The sequence below is a fragment of the Rhinolophus sinicus genome, linkage group LG06 (assembly GCF_036562045.2).
Source record: "Rhinolophus sinicus isolate RSC01 linkage group LG06, ASM3656204v1, whole genome shotgun sequence".
Taxonomy (NCBI): Eukaryota; Metazoa; Chordata; class Mammalia; order Chiroptera; family Rhinolophidae; genus Rhinolophus; species Rhinolophus sinicus.
This window is the reverse complement of record NC_133756.1, coordinates 151,400,377-151,421,905: the sequence shown is the minus strand read 5'-3', so window position 1 is coordinate 151,421,905 and position 21,529 is coordinate 151,400,377. Positions and strand designations below refer to the sequence as shown.

The 21,529-nt window shown below is 43.9% G+C and overlaps 1 protein-coding gene across 1 annotated transcript in view; it reads right to left on the bottom strand.

Annotated features, from left to right (window-relative positions):
- EXT2 (exostosin glycosyltransferase 2) overlaps window positions 1–21,529 on the bottom strand; it is a 124,474-nt gene that overhangs the window by 83,187 nt on the left and 19,758 nt on the right. Inside the window, exons 5-7 of the mRNA XM_019746443.2 lie at window positions 15,383–15,578; window positions 13,456–13,595; window positions 10,611–10,704 (exon numbers count right to left, since the gene is read on the bottom strand). Of these exons, the coding sequence (XP_019602002.2) occupies window positions 10,611–10,704; window positions 13,456–13,595; window positions 15,383–15,578 (430 nt within the window). The remainder of the gene's footprint in view (window positions 1–10,610; window positions 10,705–13,455; window positions 13,596–15,382; window positions 15,579–21,529) is intronic.

The window sequence follows — 21,529 nt, the reverse complement described above, 5'->3', positions numbered from 1 at the left end:
TAATATTTAACACTTTTATTAGAGAGGTCATTTTCTGAAGCAACGCTCCATACTGGGGACTCATTACAAGAGATTAACCCATGATTGACGTTAGAGACAGCTCTCCACAGAGGACACCGGCAACATTCCTTCTACCTTGACCCCTTGAAAAGGCTGTGTAATGAAGAGTATTCATAATCATATATTTACTGAGAACTTCCAATATACTTAAATTATTTGTTAAATGTTTTTAAAAGTTTGTTAAAATTATACCACACAATAGCACCTAGCTCATTAAACTTAACTAATTATAGGATATCGATTTAGTCCCCAGAAATGTATGAAAAAGCAGTTCTATCGCTTTGGAGTTTGGGGCATTTTGTTTTATTGCTCGTTTGGTTTTTATACCTAATTACTCTCCCCACAGGAGCTACATGAGTAATAAAACAAACCAGTATTTTTTTATTGTTTGCTCAATGAAAATCATCAATCCTAGATCAACAGCTATATAATTTCACTAACTTACTACAAAACTTCCTTGCCTTTGCTTCAACCTCAAGTTAAACGGCTATGTTAAATTGAACACACTTGCGAAAAACTGCTCATGTCCAAAACTATTTGAAAAAAGAAAAATAATCTGTTTGTGCCAAATGGGTACAGAGCAGTTAAAAATATATATCCATTGGATTTTGCTTATCTCTACTAAGCTCTTCCTAAAAGCTTTAGCTAGGAGAAAAAGAGCAGGCAGACACAAAGTACATTCTGAGGGCATATTCCACCCACCCCAGCCCCTTTGGAAATCAAGGCTGGAAAGGTGGAAGGAGAATCGAAGGAGGGTAAGGAGGTACTTTTTGAAACGCTTGGAAAAATTTCATTCTGGTCAAGAGATGCCAGAGATTTTGAAGCTCCCGTCAAGCTGCTGGCCTGGATCCAGGTAATGGTTTTTCCTTCCCCTCAGCTGTCTGCTGCAAGAGTTTTCCAGCAAAGAAAGAAAAGAAAAGTGGTAGGGGAAAGGGAGGAGCAGCTTCCAGTCCATTTCTCTGCAACAGAGAGGGTACAAAGGGCCAAGCATCGCAGGCTGACATTTATAGAGGGCCTGACGTTTCCATGGAGCGCTCGGGGAGGATTACCAGGGGTTAGCAACCTGGTCTAAAAGGGACAGCAAAGCAGACTGATGCAAGTTGCTTTAAATTCGATAGCAGTGAGCTGTGGACACAGAGACAGCAAGCTGGAGCTGGCAGACATGCGAGCAGAGGTCTAGCCAGTCAGACGGCCTTTTGGAAAAAAATACACTATAAACCTGGCTCCCCTAACTCTTCAGGGCTGCCCAACTTACTTGCTGAAGCTTGAAAGCACAAACTGTCAACAGAGTGGCATTTCTAATCAGGGGATAAAAATAGAAGCCCTTGCAAAGTCCTCCCTTGCCTAACCCTTCTGCCCTGCCGCTACCAACCAAGAGACATTGATTGGGCCAATCAATGGTGAAGTTCTGGACCTGCACACGTTAATTATCTTGCTAGTCTTTTACCTCCAAATCATGGCTGCACCACGCCAATCCCTTCTGCCTGGCATTTTTCTTCAATTTTAATATCAGAAGTTTCACACGCCTGCCTGAGCTCCTGGACTCGGCAGAAAGACCCATATAGCTGTCAGCAAACTGATAAGAACTTCAAAATGACTCCGCAGGGCCTCTTTAAAAAGAAGAGCCAAAGAAGCCCATAAAGAAAGAGGGCAGGGGCCACGGAAACCAGCCGCTCACACTGTTTTAACGTGGCATTAAAATGAGCTGCAGATTTATGGCAGTGTTTTAGCCCCTGGCCCAAATCATCTGGGATGAAGCTCTCGTCTCTGCTCTCCAGCGGGATTTCAAATACGGGATGGAGCTGGCAAGAAGGGAATGGGGGAAGGGAGGCCTAGGTAGCAGGAGGAGAACAGGACAAGGGAAGAAGCAGAGAGAACCAGGAAAGTCACACACTAGAACTCACTCTCCGTTCAGTACGATCTGACCGCCAGCGATTTCTAAAAGATAACTGACCGGGCCTCCTGAATTCACATAAAAATTTCCTTTACTTTTAGTTCATACTTAGCAAACTCAGATTTTTCAACTGTTCACCACCCGAATGTCAATTCTGGTTTCAACTTTTCTGTGTAAGTTTATTTTTTAATTTAGAAAATGAATAAAATCATGATTTGGCAGAGAACACATTAGAAGAGAGGGGAAAAAAAGACTTAGTATAAAATTTCTTCTCACTGGGCAGGGGAAAAAGTAACAGGACTTTATCCAAATGTGCCAATGAATCTTTTTTTTAAAGGCCAGCTAGAAAACCACTGATTTTAATAAGCCATTCTGATCCTAACAGAAAAACAGAGAGGTGAACCGCCTTCCATGCCAAGATGTAGAAAGTACACCAAAAACCCACAGGAGTAAGTTCTGTTTCCAGTTTCCAAGCCCAGAAGCAAATGCATAATATATCTGTGTCGGTAATTCACTGTGGTTCCCTCAGACCGAGCTCCATACCAGGAGGCTCCTTCCAATATTCAAACATAGATGCAGGCGGTGCTCCCCCAAATCGCCCCCGGTATGAGGCACACAGACCCGAATCTCGACGCTTTAAGTAAAATACCTTCAGGGCATCATCCAACCGCTCTATAGTATTATGAGTCCCAGGTCTGAGATAAGAAAAGTGAAGCTTGGAAAAGTTAAGTGACTTACCCACAGTCACAAAGCTGGTGGACAGACGGCACAGCGAGGATTTGAGCGCAGGTGTCTCCAACTCCAAGACCCGTGTGCTTCCCACTACCAACATTTTTCACTCTTTTAGACGGGGACCCACACGAAGAAACACATAAACGCATTTTATACTGCAACTCACTACACGTATACACATATAACCGAAACAAAGACTTCAGGAAATATGTACCCTTACTAGGTAACATACTGATATTTTCCTTTTTATTATATTTTATTTTTTAAAAATAAAATGCCTGTCTTGAACCAGTGATTTAATGTCATGATCAAATAATGAATCATGACCCTCAGTTTGGAAAATAGGACAGTAGACAATGCAAAAAAAAAAAAAAATCATCAGACCAGGAGCCAGGAGACCTGGGTTCCAGCTAAGCTCAATTCTGGCCCTAACAATTCATTCTCAAGATGACTTAAATTCTAGGGCTTACTTGTGATTTGTACAATACGAGGGAAAGGTAGAATAATTTCTAAGGTCCCTTCCAGCTCTGTGATTCTCCCCTAAATCTCCTTAATTGGTACAGCTTTCCCCTTTCATCACACATCTTTTCATTCCTCTTCACTGTCATCTTACATCCTTTCCTTCTTCCTTCTAATTCCCTACAGAGGGCTCCGCGGCTGGTATTCAAAGCCCCCCACCTGCCACCTACTCCATCTCACCTACTGAGTCCTCTTCACAGAAGCCGCCCTCCTCCCCCAGGTCAGTGCCCTACCACAGCATCCTCTCTGCCAACCTGAGACGATCCAGTCCTGAAGATTCCTCTCACCTCCAGTTCCATTCCTGAGCCCGTCTCCCCGCCCCCTGGCCATGTCCCCCACAACAGAACTGACTGCACAGCACTGCTGGCCCTCTAATTTGTATATTACTGACAGGACTCTCCCCAGCTCCATGAGGACTTTCTTAGAAGTCAAGGTTCCCCTCCACCTTTTAAATCTCCTTCCATATGCCTGTATAATACCAGGAACAAAGCAGGTGCTTAATATATATTTATTTGCTTTGCATTATCAAATTAAGGATTCTAATTCTCTTAAATTTAGAAAATATTTAGGTGGGCTGCTCTAGGAAATGTCACAAAAACAAAACTGGTATTACAGTAAGATTAAGTGAGAATTTACAAACTAAGTTTCACATACTACTCATTTATGTTTGCCATGGACAAGGTATGCCAAGGTTGCCAAGGAAAGCAGCTTTATGGTCCCTCCATCTGGACTGGGAGGATTTAAATCTCAGAAGCTGTACAAAATAACTGCAAATCAGCCCAAACCTTAAAGACAGGAAAATTTATTTACAGGCCCTAGTGCACTATAAATTTAAGACAGTTCTATTAAAATGCTTTTCTTGGCTTCCCATCAGATACTTGGCAAAAGTCTTTTTCCAATAAGGTTCTTAATATTATAGTTGGGGAAAAAAAGTTAAAACACATAAAACTACTCTTCCTTAAGAGTTCCAATTAAATGAGTCCTTATTTTATCCTGCTTTAAACAATATACACTGGCCGGTCTCCTTTACAATATGGATTTATACATTCAGGAAAACTCAAACACAGAGTATACAGTACTTTTGAAAAAAATTATGAAATTCAAAATATCCCATCAAGTGATTATTACACTCATCCCCAAGGCTCTCCCACTGGCCAAGGAGCCTGGCTCTGTATCAGAACCATAGTTGTCTGTTTCACAGGAAGAACTCCAGGGATCAAGTCAGTGTGTTTGGTTTAAGGGTAAGCAATCCAATAGCTGTTTTTTAGGGCAAGTACGAAAGCAGAGATTGGGAAACACAGCTTGGAGTGGCATGCTGGGAATAGAGAGTGCAGGGAGGAAGAAAGGCAAGGCATACTAGGCATTTTTTACAAGCCCTGAAAGTTCAGTTTATGTACATAAAAAATTTCCAATTTCACAGTCGCAGGAATAAGAATGACAGACATTACAATATCGATCCTGGAAATCAAAAGTGAAACCTCTTCCACAGTCTTCATAATGTATTTCCAGGGATGTGTCCAGTCTAAAATGTCTCAAGTAACCACTCATTTAAGAAGACCATCCAATGAGTAGTTAGCTTGAATTATTGGGAAGTGCGTCTTGGTTTTTAGCCTCAGTCCAGGCCACACAGCGATTTGAATAAAGTCGTGGGCAGCAAAACAGACTATGCTTCCTGTCTGTCCCTCACTCACTGTGTGGTCTTGGGAGGGTTCCTTTCGGTCTCTTTACCCTCAGTTTCCTCACATTAAAAAATTCAGCTTCTTCTTCTAACTGCTCATGTCACTACTCTGCTTAAAGACATTGTTTTATAAACTGGTGTGTGTTGGGGGTGGGGGAGTGAGGGAGAAAGGGACACGGACTGCTCAGTAACTGTCAGTGGATGTAAGAGTCAAGCCACAAGCACAGGGGACCCTCAGAGAATACAGGGGTCTGGGCTGCTTGTTTCCAGACATCTAAGGGTTTACACTTTTAGGGGAATCACCAAACAATTTCTAAAAATGAAAACTTAAACATTTTAGACAGAAAACTTTATAAAATATATATAGGAGCCAATATTAAATATATACAAGATACACACACACACACACACACACACACACACACACACACCCCTTTACTTAAAGATTCAGGGCATCACCAAGAATAGCAATTTCTGTATTTCCTCCATTTTAAGATGCCCCACTAATAACAGCTTTAGGAGGAAGAAATAGAAACTATATTCAGTGTTCAAACTGATGGTGAGACTCATTTGGATGTCAGAAATCCAAAATATGCAAAACAAACATGTACTTCTTTGAATCGAGGGATTCTGCCATCTTACAATGATACACCCGGGATACAGGATAAAGTGAAACCTACAAAGCTGTCTGCTGTATATCTAATGTGCTGAGAGTTCTATTTTTCAAACAGCTTTCCAACTTTCTCCATTCATGCCAGAATGACAGATGAGCCATCTCAGAGACACTCACGTGTGGACTTTCTCCCCTTCAAGTTTGTGACTTCTAAACTACTATGGCTATGGAGACGGGATAATTCAATGTGTTGAAATTATGTATACACAAGATAAAATAAGAGCCTCGTTTCAGGGGCTCTCCTCCAGAGGAAGCGCCTGCACGCTGGTGTATACACGCACATTTGCTGTTCTGTAGTCTGCTAGGCCTAACTATAGTCTGGGTAGGGGAGGGTACCGCAAGCCTGGGGTTTGTTTTCTTAAAGAGAAGCATTCTGTCTTTTTCCGAATCAGCCCATTATATTGTCAAGTACTCCTACGTAGCACTAGTTGGTATGCTTGGCAGGGAAATACGACGGCAAACCAAGACGGACCAGTGCAAGGGACCGAAAAGAAAGCGATACTCTGCCTCATCCAAGCGTTAGAGGCCAGAGAGAAAAGAGGATGCTGAAAGTTTCTGCCACCTCAAAGGCTCCGAGTCAATTGAGTACAGAGGAGAGTTCAAAGGCAAGGCAGGCTCCTGACTTCCACCTCCCAGTGTGGCTGAGGTCAGAGGTCACTGCTGGTGGAGCCACTGACCAATAAAAGAATGTTTGGAAACTCCACTCAACAGATAAACTAGGGATCCATTTACACCTTTCTCCCTATCCACACAAACATTTCTAACTAGACAGACTGCTGCTTATCCAGTCTTCTAAGATCCTAGATGCTTTTTCATTGTAATTCAAGGGAGACTGGAGATATGAGTGATCTATCGTTGCATACTTCTGCCTTCCCTTGTGAGAAAGATGGCTGGTGGGACTTTCCCTCTGTAAGGCCCACCACAAATGCTACCCCCCAATAAATGCGTCCCTGTGCCACACCGTCTCCCTCCCATGTCAGACCCCTAATGTACTTGGGAAAATCTGCACCATCTTCTCAGCTTTCTTTGTGCTTATTATACCCATGTATCTCCAAGATGACTGCTAAGCCTTGGTGAGTGAGGACCACAGATTTCTTACTGTCTCCCATCATCTCCCCTTAAAAACAAAACAAAAACACTTAATTAGGGCTTCACTAATTAATTAACTAGATCACTGAGCTCATAGGACAATAAAACGCCGACTGATAAGTTAGCTTTAGGTAACAATTATCCTCACTAATTGGAGGAACTGGCTTTTAATTTACCCACAAAAAACCCTCGAAGCCACCCCTAGTTTGTCCAATGCCATGAATGTCAGCACGCTCATCGTCGGCCATCAGGAGCAGATAGCAGAGACACAGGTTGTACGCATTTTTCTTCCAAAATCTTAGCTGAACTAGTGTATACTTACTTTAGGCTTTAGCCCCGTATTTAACTTGATGGCCGCTTCACTACCACATCTAAGGTCAGGAGGAAAATGTAATTACCTCTTGTCAGGCACAACGTCTTCCTGCCGTGGTGCATGCTAATTCCCAAGTCACGCTGCCTCCCTGGACCACTGTGTACATCGGTCAGATGGTAGCCTTGCTGATCCTCAACTCTAAGCTGCAAAATGTTGCTGCAATGCCTTCATCACCGAGATCCCACCCCACAGTGTTGGGGTGCATTCAGAAACTCTGGCTGTATTCCACCTAAGGAGAGCGAAAGCCTTGCTAAGCACTATTTCTTCCTCCTGTGAAAGAACAAGTCTCTAGAGAGCGGCTATGAGGACAAAGTCAGGGTGAAGCAGCAGAGCAGCTCACGGCCTTTGGGATTTCCTGGAAACACGGAACACAGTCGAAACAAAAATGTCACTTAGAAGTGGATGGAGCCCTCTGCTGGCTACAAGTGCCCATGCAGCTCCTTGAGCTAATGTTCTGAGCAAGAAAATCACTGTTCCTCAGTCTCAGGTCCTTCTGAAGTCACCAACCAGGGGCTCTCTGGATCAACTACGGAGGCACAGATTTTTCCCTATAAGTTCATGTCTGTCTTACAAAAAGATCCAAATTTGACCTCCCCGAAGAGAATCCATTAAGGTGTAAAAACTTTCCCGAACCAAGTGTATGCTCTTCTTTCAGTTACTCTTGTCAACGTCAGGTTAAATTGATGAATGGTAAACAGAGGGCAAAATGTCCAGCATATTCTGGAAAGGGTCCTACAGAAGAACTCTCTCTAATCTTAGAGAGATGAGACCTTAACTATCAAGAGAACAGTGGTTCTCAATCAACGCAATTTTGTCCCATGGGGGACAGACACTTTTGGTTGTCACAACTTGGGAGGAGGGTGTGCTCTTGGCATCTAGTAGCTGAACCTAGCCATCCTTCATACCTGTCTGGAGTGACTTCAACCAAATGATCTCACCTCTAGCTGAGATCAGTCCAGTCTAGAAACCTGGGGTTGGGAGAAGAAAAGAGGCCATTTTTAGAACACAGAACACTCAGAGAAAGGGGAGCAAGACTAAATGGGGCATTGCAGCGGAGTGCTTTAGAAGGTTTGAAAGTAGCACAGAGAAAAGGGGCATCAGAAAGCAGAAGAGAGATTCAGAAAGGGAAGCAGGAAAGTGTCAAGATGGACTTTCTTTTGCAAGTTGACATCATGTAGGGTACTCACCCCAGAGGAGGGAACTGGCCCTCATGACTAGAGGTGTTCAGGAGAAGAAGAGATGACTATTTAATTATTAATGTTGTCAAGGAGAGAAATGCTCTTGTTAAGGACAAGAGTTTCAAAGAGTTTTCAAACAGCAAGATGAAAAATGAGAGATGATCTAGCCAACCTCCTCATTTCAGAAATGAGGAAATGAAAGCCTGGGGAGCTTTGGCAACTTGTCATGGTCGTACAATTAATAGGGACGGAGCCAGGGCTCAAACCCAAGTCTTTTGACTCCAAGTATGTCTCTTTGAACCCAAGTAACCTAAAAGCACACTGTTTTAAATGGCCTTTATTCATCCCTTCTCAACGGCTCTACGATTCTGAGCCTGCCACTGGAAATGACCAGCCAAGCTCGTCTCAGACCTGTGGCTCCCAAGCCATGCTCCTGTAAGCTAGCCAAAGGTGCTCTGCTCCAAAACCAAATGGTTCTCTCTCGCAACATGAAGGTGGAAGGGTTCTTTCGCCTTGTTTTTTTTAAGACTAGAGTCTAGTAAAAGGTAGTATCTGATTTAGCAGCCGATTCTCTATGTAGTTATGTCAGTAAATCACGATGCCAGAAAAGGAAACAAAGAGCACAGACAGACACCAGGACTCTTCCAGGAGCATTTTCTTCTGCATGAGTTATAAGAACGACAAGATTCTAGAGATCTCTGGACTGATTTTCTAATTCACTAAAACTCACATGAGGTCAGCAGTTAAGGAACAACTGGGAAGCCCAGAAACTTAAAACAAACATGAGTATACTATGAAAAAACTATAGGGAGACGAAAGTCAACCTGTGATTGGTTTTCAAATCCAAATGCCCAAATGTCTTACAGATGAAGTTCCTGAGGTCCAGAGAAGGCAAGTTCCTGGCCAACGGCACAGAGTTAGTAATGAGCCGAGCTGGCACTCCACACAGGCAGCCTGAGAAGAACCTACAGACTTCATCACCGTGCGCTGTGGCCATCTCTTGGATTGAAGAAGCTCAGAACTATAATAAACCGGGGTGGGGTGGGGTGGTGAACACATTCACTAACTTTCACTCCCTCCTAAAACCCGAAAATGACATGTGAAATTTTTAAAAATTAAGGCATGATCGCTCTAAAGAGAATGGGAGACAAGATAACAGCAACCAAATGTGGAAGCTGAATAGCAGAAGACGAAGTGGAGGCCGACCCTACAGGCCCATGACATCTGTATCCTAAGTCGGCTGAGAAAAACCTGAGTTCCACTGCACAACCCAAAGTGGGGGACAGGCGGGGCTCACGGCGGGGCTAAGGAAGCGAAATATATTTAAGAAGCAGTTAGAAGCCCAGATCCCCTCCCCATTCCACACAGCCAGGTGACCACCCTGCCCTCACCTGGACAGAGGCCTGAGAGGTGCTCTCTGGACGAGGTTCTATACAGGCTCTCCGCCTGAGGGTGAGGGTGCCAAACCGAAATCAGGATGTGTGAGACACTTACACACACAATGCTGAGAACTCTCCAAACCTGTCTCCTGCTGATCCCACACAGACAATTTTGATAAAAATGAAAACTTTTAATTTTTCATTAGTTTCAGGCATACAGAACAACATACGTAGTAGTGACCAGCTACATAACTCCCACCGCAATCACCCCAATGAGTCTACTATCCCCCGACGCTACAGTTATTAGAACATTACTGACTATGTTCCTCAGGCTGCACTACAGAGCCCCGTGACGACTTGTTAATTATAGTTGACATTCAATATTAAAATAAAAACTTTTAAACCACTAACAATATCAGGATAGTCTTTTTCATTTTTTTAAAAAACTTGCTTGACGTTTAAGCCCACATAAGTTTGTTTCAGGAGAAGGAAAGGGAAGCAGGACTAAACGGGACACCCAGTGGAGCGCGTCGGTCGAGAGCAGCCCAGGGAAAGGAGCGTCAGAAGGTGGAAGAGAAAACCGGGAGGGGCGGCCGGAGCATGGAAATGTTCCGGGGGAGAGGAGGCCATCGGAACTGTGAACGTAGGCCAGCTTGTACAACAACCTTCTCAAGGTCAGCAGCTACTCGGAAGCATCATCCTGAAAAGGCCGAGCTTCCGTGGCGGGCTTGTCACAAGAACGGTCACCTGCTTTGTGAAAACCACCGTCCAGTGGCTGAGCTTTGCGTCCTCCGCACACTATGGTACGACCTTAAAACCTCAGAAGTGTTTTGAAATCTCTGATCGTTATTCTATCAAATGTTATTTGACCAACTCACCTAACACTGTTTTCCTATTTTCCGTTTGGTCGGTTGATAGTGGATGAAATGAACCCCACTCATGCATTCAGCTGCTGTCGCTCTGTATCTAAGTGGTCAAGGCCGCCCTTTCACATCACGCAGGTCACCCCCCCAACAGGGCTGCTTGGCCTCTTACCTGTCTCTGCATTTCTTCGATCTGTCTTTGGGGGATGCTCTGCAGTATACTGCACACATCTGACAACTTCTCTTCTGGCACAACCACAGATGCTCTAGAGACAGTGGCAAAACAATTTATGTAAGTACAGCCCTTTTCACAAAGCGCTTCTGAATACACTGCTTGTTTAATTCTCACAAGCAGGAACAACAATACCCAAAACCTCCTCCAGCCACAAGCCCCTTCTGGTGCGCAGTCCCTCTTCCTTCTCCCTCCCTCATGGCCGACCATTTCCTCACCTCCCACTCACTTCTGCATTCATCTTTCGTCCTCCCTCCACTCCACCGGTGTGCTCCAGCCACACGCACCCCTTCAGTCACGCGAACACACCAAGCTCTGCCCAGCGCACGGCTTCTGTGTAAAGTCCCTCCGACCTGGTACACTCTTCTTCACTCTCCATTGCCCGCTCCAAGGGAACAGTGACTTTTCTCCTTTAGCTGCACTGCATACCCAAATCCATTCATTTACTCAGCATGTACTATTTATGGAGCCCCTGTTAGGAACGAGGTCCTGGTAACACCACAGTGAGCAAAACAGACACGGAAGGCCTAAGTGTGAGAGAGCCACGAGAACACCTGAGATTAAAGAGAATTCCAGGCAGAGGGACTAACCAGGGAAAGGCCCTGAGGAAGTAGCTTGTCAACAATATTCCAGCAACAGTAAAGAGGCCAGTGTGGCTGGCAAACCGTAAAGAAGATGGAGAATACCAGGAAAAGAAGAGAAACAGGGGAGGGAGGGTCACAGCAAAGCCTATAGGGCCTTCCAGGCTGCTGGAAGGACTTGGGCTCTTACTGAGATAGAAAGCCACTGGAAGGTTTTAGGCAAAGCATGGTGTGATCTGATTATGTTCCAACGCGATCACTCTGCCTAAAGTGTTAGAACAAACTACAGATGGCAAGACCAGGGGCAGGGAGAACAGCTGGAGGCCATCGCAAAAGCCAAGCAAGAGAGGCTTATGAGGGAGGAACTGATGAAAGTGACGAGAGAAGAGAGCCGGCAGGATCTGCTAACAGATTAGATATGGCGGGGAGGGACAGAGAGGACGTGACAATGACTTCCCCTTTATGGCATTTAGCAGAGTTCAGTAATTCTATTTGTATAAAGTAATTTACTAAAATCTGAAACCCCCTCCCCACACTAGCCTCGTCCACTGAGATGGAAACCACGCTGGGTTCCACTCACCAGCATATCCTGAGCACCTGGTACACTGCTTAGCACACACAGTTAGCACTTAATAAATATTTGTTACATAAATAAATGATTTCGACTGTACAGATGGGAAAACTGAAGCTCAAAAGAGATGCAATGATTTGCCAAGATCACAAAGCTAGGCAGTAATAGGGGTGGTTATCTGAACCCAGGCCTTCTGATGAAAGCCAGAGCCTTTCTACCGCCGAGCCATAACTACAACTACCCAGGCAGAGGGAGCTTCTCTATCGTGTCAGACTCAGCTCAGGGCCACTGCCTCTGTGAGGCCCTCCCCACTGCCGCAAAGGTGTGTCTCCTGCTCACTCACTCTTCTCCGCACACCACACCCAGCCCGCGCCGAGTCTCACCCCAGTATTTGGTAATTGCTGGTATACTTGTCTAGCTTCCACCACTAGACTATGAGCTTCTTGCAGGCAAGTTTGACCTTGATCATGTTTGTATCCTGATACCTAACACAGTACCTGGCAAGGAAAGGGCACTCAAAAAATGTTTGCCTGGGTATGTAAATGACTGGAAGTGGCTCATCACTTCTCTAAGATACAATAAAGAAAGGCACACCCTCTTCTTTCAGGCTCCCTCTTCTGTTCCGGGCTTCTATCGCCCCCTGTGCATGCATGTTACAGCACTTATCAGACGATATTGAAATTGTTGGTTTGTCTTCCTCACTACTCTAGCCTCCTTAAGAGTAGAGACTGTATTATTCACAATAATTATTTCCAATAAATGTGACATGAATGAATGCATCTCTGAATGTTCAAATATCTGTGGTGACCAGACTTGGATAGAAATATCAAAAAAGTTGGGAGAGGAGCAAGCAATTCAGCATTTAAGGTCAAGTCAAGCCTGAGAAGTATATACAAAAGGAGTTAATTTTCAATAATTTTTAACTTCCAAAGTCCTACGGAAATGAAACAACAGGAGACTTTCGGACTATTCTTTTCCCTACAGCACTGACAGCCATAACCGAGCAGAACCCACATTTGGCCATGTGCACACTACGGATGTTTCTAAGGTTGCATCCATGTGGAGACACCCCACCTCCAGCTACTCACATTAGGCAAATTCAGTCAAGACTCCAGAGCAGTGGTTCTCAACTGTGGCTACAAACCAGACCTGGGGAGCTATAAAATTCAGCATTCCTGAAGATAAGTCCCAGGTATTTTTTTAAGTTCTCCAGGTGAGTATATCTGCAGTCTGTAGGAACCACAGCACTCGGCCAAGGGCTGGTAAATGTTTTCTGTCCAGGGCCAGGTAGTAAATATTTTAGGCTTTGTGGGCCACATAATCTGTGGCAACTATTAACCTCTGCCACTGTAGCACAAAAATAGCCCTAGACGATATGTAAATTTAAGGGTGTGGCTGTGCTTCAATAAAACTTTATTTACAAAAACCAGCATCTGCCATATTTAGCCTCCAGGCCTCAGTGTGCCAACCTCTTCTCTAAGCCAGTGGATACACACAACTGTCTAAAGGAGTAGTTCTCAAACTTAGGTATGCATTACCATTACTGGGGGGGTGGGGGGGAGGACGTTTAAAATCTAATACATGCAGAACCATTAGTGTAATAGTGTAAAGTTTATTAAAGGGTAACACCAACCTCTTCCAGTCAAGAACTTCAGAGAAAGGCAAAATATAAGAGTCTGCGATGACAACTGGGACACAGCCAGCCCGTAATACGTCACTCAGTACCGCTTGGCCCAGCCGCGCTCCACGAACGACCACACAGAAAGTAGCTTCCTGCAGAAACACAAGCAGATGGAGGGGATTACAAGCCAGTTTCATTGATCCGCTGACTGATCCTGCAGACCGTGAAGTTCTCCCAGGGGCCAAAGCCAAGCAACACTGAGGCATCCTGACACAAAAATGCTAGAAGATAACAGCTCACACCAGTAAAACTTGAAGAGCTTAACCGGTTGCAATGTTTTACGTTTCTACTCTTCAGTGTTACTTCACTGCCTCTCCTGTTGGCATTCTGAAAATGTTCAAAACCCACACCCGAGTCTTCCTATGAACACTCAACAATATGACTTTCCCCAGACTGGGTTCTTTCAGGCCTAGTGTACTATGTAAATACACCGTGGAACAGTGGCTGAACATACTTACTGCAACCTACTTTATAACAGAATTATTTTGTCTGGGCATTATCGGGTTCTCTAGAGGACCCCCCAAAGGGAAGGTATGAAATCTCATTTCATCTTTCTATTCCCCAGGTATCTAGCAGTGTGCTCTGAGTACAGAAGATATTTATTTCATGAATCCAATGCCTTTGAAAACACATTAAGACAGATATATTCTATTTAGAGAGAATAAATCGAACAAAAAGCAAAATCTGAAAAGATTTCTTCCCCAGTCACTCCCTCAATGTGGGGAATACTTAGGAAAATAAGAGATATATAGGAGAAAAAACAGTTGCAACAGGTAAACTGAAATAAGAAAAGGCCCTATCTCTAACACTCAATTTCTCCCAGTTTGCATCTTCAGGAGAATAAAGATTTTTTTTTAAAAAAGACACCATTTCATCTTTAAAGCTAGAGAAGAGGAGAGTTCAGAAATAAATATAAAGAAACTCAATATGCCCAGCTCCTCTGGGGATAAATGAGAAAAGTATCGCGAGTGAAAGAAGAGGCTGGGTCGTGGCGCCGGTGGTGCAGGTGGGCGGCCTGCTGCCCTGAAGAGTCGGCATCCAGATGCGGACACTCGTGCTGATAACCAATCTTCCCGTCTAGACAAAGGTTACTATAAATACTCCTGTGCACATCACCACTGTTATCAGTCAGACATTCCAGACAAGATGCAGTACTTTTTGAGAGAAAGTATTTTAACAATCTCAGCATGGGCCAGTTCTCCTTTTAAATCCAGAGATTTAAAAAAAAAAAAAAATCACACTAGCTCCCTGATATTTCTCCTTGAACCAACCTGTGTGTATTTTAAATATTTAAGTGAACAAAACTCATGTCTCCTTTCTTAGCCCCCCTGCCCTTGGAATGTCGAATATCCTGCTTATAAAAAACATCCCCAAAAGGACTGCTTTGCCTGTGGTTATGGAAGTACTGCCATTCCTGTGATTTAAGTGCTACCAGTAGGACATGGTAAGGGTGGCAAACACCAAAGACAAAAAAAGTAAAAACCTTCCACTCCCAGGAAAACCTGACTTGTGGCCTGTGGGCCAGCACGGAGGATACAAGCTGCCATCTTAAAGAAGAAAATTTCTCTGGACGGGCCTAGGCATACAGGGGTAAAAGCAAAATCCATTTGTCTGCTTTGTCTGTGGCTTCTTCAGAAATTTATCAAATGAGAATTTGACAGGCATATGAGCACTCATAGGCCCAGCAGCTTTGCACAGCCTGCCACACACTGAAGCATGTGAAAGTCTGCATATCCAGGAAAAAGCAATACTGCAGCTGCTTCTCCCCTGGGGAATTCTCCTAGTTGCAGGTGGAGAAAACGCCTGTTTGTCCAGGTCCATTTTACCTCATGGAAGTGACCTCCACTGAGCCTTTGGAGAGGTAATAAATGACACTCACCTGTAGCACTTGGGGGTAATCGAAGACCTGGTGCTTGTGGCAGCGCTTACGGAGGGAAAGAACGCCCTCGGACAGGTTGGTGCATTTATCTAGGACCAACACTGACTCCCCGTGCTTGGTCTGCAGGGCTTCCAGCTCCTCTCGGTACTCGGCATGGAGAGCCATCTGAGATGACAGGACGAAGTATCGCCGGGGACTAGAAGGGAGAAAAGAAGGTGACTAGAAAGCTGCAGCTGGCATGTTAGTTAAGGTAAGACAAACTGTGATATTAAACACACGGCAGTGTTTTCTCTCCAGTCTTCACATGCCTTGCTTTTTGGGGAAACTATACCTATGGCATTGCTGAATGTTTAAAATAGTATATACTGTAAGAAGGTAAGGTATGACTCATTTACATGGTGAAATATTATGCAATTGTTAAAAATTTTATTTGGGAAAAGTTCTGAATGTTTGAGGCAATGCTTGTAATATGCCAAACTTAGAGAGCATACTATAAATAGGTGTGTGATCAAAAAATACAGTGAGTGTCTTTACTTCATCCTCCATCATGGCATTGCTCTGTGTCACACATCGTATCCGGTACGGCAACTTCTGTCAAATAAAAACATTACGGTGTGCCCTCATCCACCTCATTCACTGAATCTGGCACCGTTCGACTTCTGGCTCTTCCCCAAAGTCAAAATGACCATGAAGGGAAAACATTTTGAATCGATTCAGGACATGGAGGCAGCCATGACAGCACAACTAAAGATACTCACGAAAGAGGACTTACTGCTTCAGAAAGTGGCAAGAACGATGGCGTAAGTGTGTGTGAAGCAAGGGGGACTATTTTCAGGGGGATTAATGGCAATGTGTCTTTTACTATAATAAATTTTTTTAAATTTAAACATTCACATTTTTTGATCACACATTGTACGTGTGTGCATGTGTGTGTATGCACGTGTATGTGTGTGTTATGTTTGTGTATTTGTGTGTGTGTGTGTGTGTGTGTGTGTGTGTGTAAAAAGAGAGAAACTGAGTGACAAGTTGATTGATCGGGGGAAACATCAACATGTTATCATTAGTTACATCTGAGTTCACTGATCTGCAAGGGAACTGAGAGCTGCTGCTTCCTTCACATAAGAGGGAAATTGGATGGCAGCACTGGCTATAAAAGCAGATGAAAGCCGGCTTCTGCCTGTTGAGTGGCATCCCTATGCTATGAAGAAGCTCCAGGAAAAGACAGCCCTCGTTGTCAAGACCACCTGGACATTAGGAAGACCGGACTGGTAACTGAGAACAAGTGGAGAAAACTATCTTCACCAGAAGATGGAACCAGTCTTAACATCTGGATAGCAAGGCTGCTCAAAAGAAAATGGAGTGAAAAAAGGATTCCCAAGGGTCTAATGCCATTTAGATCTCCACAAGAGACAAAAAAATGTGAACACAAAGTTAGGAAGCCGGAAGTCAAGGGGAAGATTTGGGGAGATCGGATGGTAAGTAATTCCCTCCTGGAAGGCAAGATTCCCAGAAGACAGAGAGGTTACAGAGCATAAACACTATATATACGTTGAGATACCACTAGGGACCACTGCCAAAAAAATAATATAAAGCAGGTTCCAGGAAGAAATGAAACACACATCACACCCAGAAGTAGGACGTACTTAAATCTACCTCTAACTGGCACAGACCAGGGGAAATACTAGGGCTACGCAATTCACAGGCAATGTCCCCAGGCAAGGTGATACAAGTCTGTGCAGAAGAACCAAAAACCTATACTCTGTGAACCCTCCTCGCTCTCTCTCTCTCTCTCTCTCTCTCTCTCTCTCTCTCTCCCTTTTGTGCTTTGGAGAGAAAGGAAGGGTAATTGTTTTATCTTTCTTTAGTTTCTTAGACTTATGTAGAGGTGCACACATCCACTGCCAAAGAATAATCAGTCATTCTCTAACTGAAGTTGTCATCTTTAAGTGAGCGTGAAGCTTCAGGTCCAAACACACAGAGCAATGAGTGGAGAAGGTGAACACTGGCCTACCCAGCCAGGTCAGCTGAATAAACTTAAACTCCAAAAAAAACCAGAGCAACACATATCACAGCCAGATTGCTTTTAAATCCTTAACACCACTTCTTTTGGTAATTTCTTTGTACAAAGAAATTTTGGTAATTTCTGAACTAAAAAAAAGCAAAAAAAAAGCAAAGGGCATTTCCCACACCACAGTGAAGGAAAAAAGGAATAAACAGATTCCCTAGAACTTCACTGTCCAAAAGCAATTAGCTACATCAGGCCATTTAAATTTACATTAATTAAAATTAAACTAAATTTAAAATTCAGTCCCTCAGTCACATTAGCCACATTTCAAGTGAACAGTAGCCATATGTGGCTAGTGGGTACCTGACAGCACAAATACAGGTCACCTCCTCACTGCAGAAAGGTCTGTATGGTACAATTACCCTGATAGTTCAGACCCAGAGGCCTGGGTAAAGGTAAGTGGAGATAAGGAAGGCATGGAACAGCAACTCGCCAGGGAGACAGCTGGGATTAGCTGCACAGACTGGTTCCCCTCATCCTGGGTAATTTCCCCCTCAATTATAATTTATTGAACAATACGCTGGATATTTATAGCCAAGTGTTCCTTCTAGACACTGAAACAGACTCTTGGATTCTACTCCCAGCCCTGAGCCTCAACAACTTTTCTTTAATGACAGCATTCACTTTCAGAGGGAGGACTCGGGACAGGACGATCGCATCCAGGGAGGGAGCACTCGGAGCACTGCAAACTATTTCTGTTTAAACAGGAGGAAGAGTTCAAGTCAAACTCACAAGACAAGCAGGGAAACCACCTTAACTAATAAAGCTATTTAAAAATGAAATGGACTGTAAGAGTTTTTTTATCATATCACAAATCAGAAAACTTTCCATTAAGGAATTATAGTGAAAAGTTATGTACCATGTTTCCCCCAAAATAAGACCTAGCCGGACAATCAACTCTAATGTGTCTTTTGGAGCAAAAATAAGTAATTATATAATATTGTATTATATAAGACCTGATCTTATTTTACAATAAGACCAGGTCATATACAATACAATATAAGATCAGGTCTCATATTAATTTTTGCTCCAAAAGACATATGAGAGCTGATTGTCCGGCTAGGTCTTATTTTGGGGGATACAGGGGATCAAGTTAGGGCTGAATGGTCTCTAAAGGTCTTTCCAATTCCTAAGACACTGGTACCTGGTATTTGCTGGATGTTTCTGGAGACTTTATATTTAAGTAGAGCTGCCAACATAAAACTGGTGCTCTACGCTGTCTAGAGTAAGAATGGACACGTTGGCTTCCAAGATGGCGTCCGTGCAGGAGGGTGTACAGTGCTGGCGTCCTGGAGGGAAGAGGGCGTTTCTGCATGATGGGGTGGCCACATGGAGTGTTGAAGCCTTGTGGGGTGAGACCTTCTACTTGGGGAAGGGGAGGGAGATGGCCCAGTGAAGCGTATGAGAGCCCTAAAAAGGTGGTTAAGGTTTCCACACTAGGCTCAGGGGTAGAGGTAGCTATGGAAACCAGGAATGGGACGCTGGAGCTCGTGAGGTTAGGAGGGCATGTGGGAATCCCAGAACAGTGCCAGAGCCTGCGCAGGCTGAAAAGGGTGCCCCAGTCGTTGGGAGGGTATCTATGCTGGACAGCAGGGCACAATGTGTAGAGGGCGCTGGAGAAAAGGGAGAAAACCAGAATGCTCCTGCGGCATTGGCTGGAATTAGTGATATCAATATGAATGCATGGTTTTTAATATACATACATTTAGAGAAAGACAGAGACACTCATCTACGTAGATATAGGAATAAATACAGATGTTAATGTGTGGTGCCCAAAGAAACTCGCAAGTAAGGAAGGACTCTGGCCCAGAGTCCAGATTTCACTGTTAAGAAACCAAGTTCTACGTCAGACATTCGCACACCAGGACCACTGGATCCCCATTCTTAGGACTCCTGCATGTTTGACACAAATGCATAGATGTGAACAAGAGTCTAAAAAGGCTCGCCCCCTGCTTGCACGCTGTTTCTCCCTGACCTGGGGAGGGTTGGTGGAGTACAACCATTTCAGTTTTAAGCAAACACAATTTTAAGGCGGATTTGTTTTTCTTTTAAGGACTAAAATTAGTAGTTATGACTTTCATGTTTCCTCCCAGCAGTGCTGGTATCTAAGTTTAAGTAAAATCATGCTGAGAACTTAAAGTCTCCCTCAATAGGAACCGTTGTAAACTCCCAATTTAGTTCCTTTTAGAGAGAAAATGACAAGAATTCCAGCTGAGGCCAACACAGCTGTGAGAAGAAGCTATCAATAGCAACAATCCTCAGCTTCCCATTGAAAAAATATTGAGAGAGATTTAAAATAAAAATAAAAACAAAGTTCTTGCTACTCTGGATCCCTCAAGAGATGTGGGAATTCCCTTAAAAAGCAACTCTCACAAAGAGCAACAATCCAAAATGCTGCCATAAGGTCACCCACCCTGCCTCCTCCCAAGTCTCTGGAAAGGATGATGCGTCTGGAGCCCGACTTCGCCTTATTTTTCTTTTTAGACTTTTCTTGGGGGGTGGAATGGGGAGGGAGGGGAGTGTGGTTTATAAAAGAAAGACCACAGCTGCAGGGCCGAACTGCAGGCAAGGCTGGAGGGGAAATGTGGGTCCAAGTGGAGATGCAGAAATCCACCTACTGGCCAGCAGAGGGAGAATCATGCGCAACGTGGCTGGGACTTTCTCCTAATACACTGAAGATACACGGTTACTCTATCAAGTTACTGAACCACAGAACTTCAGAAACGAACCGGTACCTTAAGCGACCTAGTAAATGATCTCAGTTTCAGTCTAATGATACATACTAATTAGATTAAGTTATTAAGAAAACTACTACCAATATAACAACTTAAATCTATGAAAATAATTTTGACTGTTCAGAGTGATTTGTTCTCCTATGTTTACCAAATCTCTTCTTTTCAGCACATTTTCTTCCCTGGATTAAATCTGAAGGGAATTAAGAGTCTTAAACTAATATAAGAGAGCTAGATTATACTAGAGAGATTATAGATAATAAATAGAGTTTAGTTCAAGCGGTATTAAGAAAGACAGAGGCCTGGAGGCAGCTGAGCTGACCTCACAGACCTGCTCCTCACTGGCTCTCTCTGCCTGACCCAGGCTTTCTCCACAGCAGCACTGCTGACATTTGGACCCAGTAATTCTCTGCTGTGGGGAGTTGACCTGAGCATTGCAGAGGTTTGGCGGCATCCCTGGCCTCCATCCAGCAGATGCCAGGAGCACCCTGCGCAGAAGTTAACGTCACAGGTCTGACTGTTATCCTCTGACAGGCTGGCAATTGGCTGGTGACTGGGAACTCCGATTTTGGGAGATTTCCCACCGTCCCCAAAACTGATTAGAACTGTGCCCAGACGTATGTATAAACAACATGGTTTATGGTGAACACCTGCTTTCCTTCTGGGTGTCTGGAATTTTGGCACATGCCAAGCACAGACTGCCCATGTGATTAACTCCTAATAAAAACCCTGGGCACTGAGTCTCTAACAAGCTTCCCTCGCACAACATTTCACACGTCACAATTTGTGGCAGGGAGAATTAAGCGCATCCTGTGTGACACCCCTGGGAGAGGACGCTGGAATGCTTGCACCTGGTTTCCTCGGACATCATCCCATGCATCTTTTCCCTTTGCTGACTACGCTTTGTACCCTTTTGGTGAAATAAATCATAGCATGAGTGCACCTATTTGCTAACTCCTGTGAGTCCTCCTGGCAAATCGGAGGTGGTCGTAGGGACTCCTGACACATACAACCTCAGTCGTGACAGTAAAAAATAGCTCCTTATATTGCCAAATGTCCCAGGGGGACAAAATCAACTGTCCTCCCCTGCTGAGAAGCACCAGCCTACTAGCCATACTTGGTCCAAATAGGCCTTCAATAAAAGTTTGAGTTGAACTGAAGTGAACTGAATAAAACAATTTCTGGAACAACTTCAGGGAAATAAAGAAAAAAAAGGAAAAAAGGCAAAGGGTTAGAAAAATTTTCAAAATCACACAACTGATTTAAATTTGAGTAAATGTTCACAAAAACAGCAAGCACAGGAATAAATCTTTTTTTAAAGTTCAACGGACTTTCCTCTACTTATAGTTA